General features: G+C 39.6%; 1 protein-coding gene across 1 annotated transcript; it reads left to right on the top strand.

The window, feature by feature from the left end:
* Positions 1–2,033: 2,033 nt before the first annotated feature.
* On the top strand, positions 2,034–2,357 carry SERTM1 (serine rich and transmembrane domain containing 1; the record flags this gene model as incomplete). The annotated part of the gene is made up of 1 exon (XM_084226203.1): positions 2,034–2,357. One exon carries the CDS (start codon positions 2,034–2,036, stop codon positions 2,355–2,357), a length of 324 nt encoding a protein of 107 aa, XP_084082329.1.
* Positions 2,358–5,373: the final 3,016 nt, after the last annotated feature.

Raw genomic sequence — 5,373 nt, 5'->3', positions numbered from 1 at the left:
ATTGTTCATTTCCTGGGTCAGTTTACAGCTGACAACAGACAGGTTGTCAGAAAGAAAGACAACAGGTTTACTGCAGTTTACCCGCTTTGCTATTATGCTTTGATGTCAGTGGCAAAATTCCCAATCATTTTTGGGGACTAAGTATGGGCTAAATCTTATGATGTTGTATATAGCTTTCAGAATTGCAAAAAACACCCTAATTACCTAACAAGAAGGTGAAGCTGCCATCTGACTCTCTGGGGGTTATTTCTTCAGGAGGATCAGGGTCAGAGAGACAGACAGTTCATGGCACTTACCTTCCTCTCCCAGTGGAAACAGGAACCTGAGCTGAAGTGGTGGCTGTGGTGCGCTGAATAAAACTACTCATAGCTTCATTTGGAATCAGAGTTTACATCACTACAAAGTACTCATTTAAAAATAGCCTGGGTGATGTTGTAAGACCTATAAAAGCTCTGATTTAGCAAAACACATCTCTGCTGAACTGAGGGTCTGATTAGTCCTATTTAATACTGTAAATTTTCCACTATCTTCAAAAAAAGTCCCCAAAAAAGCCAAAGTTATTCCTTGTACCAGGGTCAAGTGCTAGCAGTAAAAGCAGAATGTAGTAGATTTCAAATTTGTGAAAAATTTAAAGGCTTTCAACTTCTGCCATGTTAAAAATTCATGTGAAGTAATTCCTTAAGTTATTATAGAGCAATTAAATTAATAGTGGATCTAATTTTCATTATGACACGTAATTAAGAATAAACATCTTCTATATCAAAGCCTATCTCTTAAAAAGGATAAATTAGCTATGACACACTTAACTATTTCCAGAACATGAAATGAACACATATTGTTCCATTAGTTAATTTTATATCACCACATTAAAGACAGTTCAACAGAAGTATAATCTCATAAGGATCTCTGTTCAGTCTGTTGTGACTTATTTCAGGAGGTACAACAAATATGGCTTCCTATGGGGCTAAATACTATTAGGGTGATAAAATGGTTTTAGTTTAGTGTACTTTATGCATCAATATGAGTTATATACCACAATGGTCAGAATATTTTCATCTGGTATTTGCAGATGCAGTTTTGTACTCCTGTGTATCTTGCAGGCTCTTGGGATGCTTGATTGAGACCACAAAAAGCTCCACTATAAAACAGCAAACACAATAAATAAACAATAAAACAACACCTGGAATGTAACCTTTTGTCCATAGCCCTTAGATAGTCCTTTCATGCTTGCTAGCCTGGCAGGGCTGCCCAGAATTCCTGGGGATTTTGCTTCTTGGGGTCAGAAGCTGCATCACTCCAACTGAAACATGACTGCCATTGAGATCTCCATGGCAGAATTACAGTGAAGTACATTTTGATGTTTGAAACTATTCAAAACATTTCATAAATACAGAGCAAGAAAGCAAGTCTGGCAGATTTTTTAATTCTGGCAAGACACTGTGGAGTAAGTAGCTAATGGATTCATTGTCAACTGTGATGTTAGGTGGCTTTGCTCATCTTGGTTGAGGAGCTGAAGTCCTGAAAGGGAGTTTCATTACTTGACTGGATTTTTTATCACAAGATAAATTGGATTCCAGTACATCTGTCCCATATAAAGTACGTTTTTGATTGTGCTGTTCTGCAATTAAACAACTCATGGTTGGGAAGAGTCAATCCACTAGGATTCAGTAGGATTTCTCCTAATCCCTGCATTTTGGAAAATTGAGATATAAAGATAATTGCTAGTTGATTCTTTAAGAATTGCATCTTCAAGCTAAGAAATGTAACTCTTAAGACCTAAATTATATCAGGTGCACATTATCTGCTACTAAATTAACCTTGCTTCTTTTTATTTTTTTTTCCCTTGCAGTTCTGAAGGATAAAATCTGAAATTGTCCTGGGCTTGAGCAGTAAAGGATAAATTCATTCACTGGCTGACTTGTCATCTCACTGTTGTGATGGAAAAATGTTCGCTTAAAATAAACCCTTTTTATGCCACTAAAACGGCCTTCAAATACAAGATCTGTTGTGCTTTCTAAAACACAAACCCAGTAATGTCAGAACCCGACCCTTCATCTGGATTTGTGGGAAACATGGAAAATGGGACTTTTCTGGAGCTATATCCCACATCCCTTTCAACTTCAGTGGATTCATCGCCTGGCCGTTTATCCAACGTCTATGTCTATGTTTCTATATTCCTTAGTCTCCTAGCTTTTCTCCTTTTGCTACTGATCATTGCACTTCAGAGGCTGAAAAACATAATTTCTTCCAGTTCCTCCTACCCTGAGTACAATAGTGATGCTGGAAGTTCGTTCACTAATTTAGAGGTTTGCAGTATTTCTTCCCAGCGCTCTGCTCTCTCAAACCTTTCTTCATGAAAACAAATGAAAGGAAACACACGGGGAATGGAAGAGCTTTGTCTAGCTTCTTGGGAAGGTAGTGCATGTAACATTTGCCTTAGAAGACTATTATCAAGAGGTCTTTTTAAAAGTTTCCTTATTTTTTTCCCCCCTCTCCTTTTTTAGTTTTCATTTCCTCTTTAAATAATTTTAATTTTGGACAATGGATAATGAATGATACCTGATCATCATTTCTTGCCTGTAATAGTGATGCTGTCTCTTTCTCACGCATAGACGGTGTTCATTAAGAGTATTCCTGCCAAATAGTAATACACTTCTAACTGAATGTGTCATTTTTCTGCTTTAATTGTGACCCCTTCCCTGGTCTTGTGTCAGCAATATGCTGACTGTTTTTCTTTTCCTTTTTTAATAATATAACAACTTCTGGATGAAATCCCTATTGCAAAAGTACAAAAAACTGCTTAAATGATAAATACTGGGACAATTTAAAGTTGTTGATATTGTTTCCTTTTTTTTCTTTTTAGTTTTCACATATTTTTCAGTGTTTATTGATGTTTATAAAACACAACTAATTCTTGAAGAATGTTGCATTTGTTTATTTGTACTCCTAACTCGTTCTGTATAAAGTCTGTATTTCAGTTTTTGAGTCTCTTTGGTTAACTTAGTAAAGTGACTACAATAACGATGCTCATGGTTGAATGTGTGGAGGTATTTTTGCACCCTCTTGCATCTCACTATCTCATTTGCCTAATAATATGGTCCTCCAGGGGGCAGCTTTTGCTGCTGAATCATAAATACCACACAACTCCTCTTCATTCTTCACCGATATTGCAACTTATTCTTACTGGATACCAGGACAAAGTAGTGGTTTCTTGTGAAAGACCTTTGTTTAACAAATACAGGAAGCAGGTGAAAAGGTCCTAAGCTGTCCTTTGGAGACATGACTGTACTCACATCAGCAGGGCCAGCAGGGCCAGAAATTGCTTGTACTGGTGAGGACTTTCTGGGCCAGCCTTTGTCCTGTGATTTCAGAAATGTGCAGTGGGTGGAGGGGGGCACACAGGGATCTGCACAATGGCCAGGAAGATCTGAGCTCTGACCTGCAGGAAGTGCAAGGTGTCCCTGCAGAGGGCAGGAAGGGATGGGCAGGATAAATGGCAGTGGCTCTGCCATTTTCCCCACCAGCATAAGGGAAGGCCAGCGAGAGGGGGAGAGAAATGGATTCACTATCTCACTCCTCTTCGTCATGTCATTTTCTGGGTTATCATTTCCCCTGCTCAAAGTGTAACATGTCGCTCCATTTCAGCAGTAAAATAATGAGCAGCTTTGTGACCTGGATCCTGTGGTCAGCTGGGCTTTAAATCAAGCCAAACATTCAAATTTATGATTTGAAGTGCCAAGTGTGACCTACTAGAACTGCAGCCCCAGACCAATGCAATGCCTTGTTGTCCTTACTGCACTGCGTAAGCACAGCTCTGTCCTGCCACCCAAGCCCATGCAAATTTTGTTCTCATGGCTGGATCCAAGTCACTGGAGAGACCTAAGAAAGGTATGGCATTGTCACTGACATAACACAGGTGTAACTCTGGGAGATGGGATTATCTCAGCAGGAGCAGCTGCCCTCCCCTCACATGGCACCACTGCCCAGCAGGCCAAGGGGTTAGGGAACACTTCCCAAACACATTTACACCTCTTGCCAAGCTGTCCATGCATTTGTAAACGAGACAGACTCTGCCATTAACTGCACAGGCTTTAAAATACAAATTTGGAAAGTCTGGTGTAAATATAATAATTAGAAATGCAGCTGCTGTTGCCAAACAGTACAGATGATGCTGGAGTTGGTGTTTTCAGATTTTAAAAGTAGACATGCAGTATGGTAAATGGTAATGACTTATGGTGGTGATTAGTTCCTTACAGATGTCCGGGTTCGGGCTGTTATTTGTCTCTGCCCAGACAAGGGTGAGATGGGCTCGCTTTTCGGGCTCCAAAAAACAAGGCTGGACTCTCAGGTTCGGTCTTCAAGGTTGTTTATTATTTCTTATCTACAAAAATTTTCTTTCTGCCCAGCCGGGGTCTGACCAGCAAGGCAGCCAAAGGCACTCTGACCTCCCACAGGGCGGCCACCTCCTTTTATAACAAAGTTTACGTAGACTATATTTATCTTTTGTCTCCAATACTTATAATTTTTATTACTAAGTGTACCTTTACTATAAACCTATCAAAAATACCTACGTCACCCGGAAAATGGAAGACAAGAAGAAGGAGGAAAAACCATGTGGCAGGCCTAACTCCCTCCATCTTGTTCTTTTCCAACCCCCCTGTACCAAATCTTAAAAACTGTGCTTAAGCTTATAAATGTTCTATTTCTATATCTTTTACACGCCAGTGATTCTTATGTCCCCACATATAGGTGGAACATCTCTTGCAGGGTCAAAGTTGAGCCACCAGGTACTTTTTGCAACATCCCAAGGCTCCCGAGCTCCCCAAGGGTTCTCTCGGTAGCTCTGGCCTTCAGGAGAAGTGCGCTGAGTTCCCACATACAGAGGCCAAAGAACTTGATGATTAATAAAGAATGTAAGCCTGCAGATTCCCTGAGCCAAACTGGTTTGATGGATATATTTACAGCTTGGAATATTCTATTCATCTAGACAAAAGTATTTTGTATGTCACTTTTCACTGTATTTGACAACTGGCCTTGAAAAAAGAGGTAGTTGTTTAAAAGGGATCAGGAAACATTACTTCTCTTCTGAGAGCTCTTTGAAATCCCAAACCTGTTGCAGAATGGATTTGTATGTTCACTGGCAGATAGAAATAAACAAGCTGTAAATCAAGACAGAGCAACTGTTTGATTATCTTCCCTTACTGACAAAGCTGTAAATTTGTTGCTTCCTTTGCTGCAAATGGAAGAATTTAATCAAAACCAGAGATGAGACTACAGGTCAAGTGGGTGTTTGCTCCCAGCAGTGTGTTTATACTTGCAGGTATAGAGACATTTAATATTAAAATACAAATTTGAAACCCCATCGGCTGTGTT

This window comes from Fringilla coelebs (assembly GCF_963513975.1).
Source record: "Fringilla coelebs genome assembly, chromosome: 2".
NCBI classification, from domain to species: domain Eukaryota; kingdom Metazoa; phylum Chordata; class Aves; order Passeriformes; family Fringillidae; genus Fringilla; species Fringilla coelebs.
The sequence above is the reverse complement of the archived record's forward strand: the minus strand, read 5'-3'. Positions and strand labels throughout refer to the sequence as shown.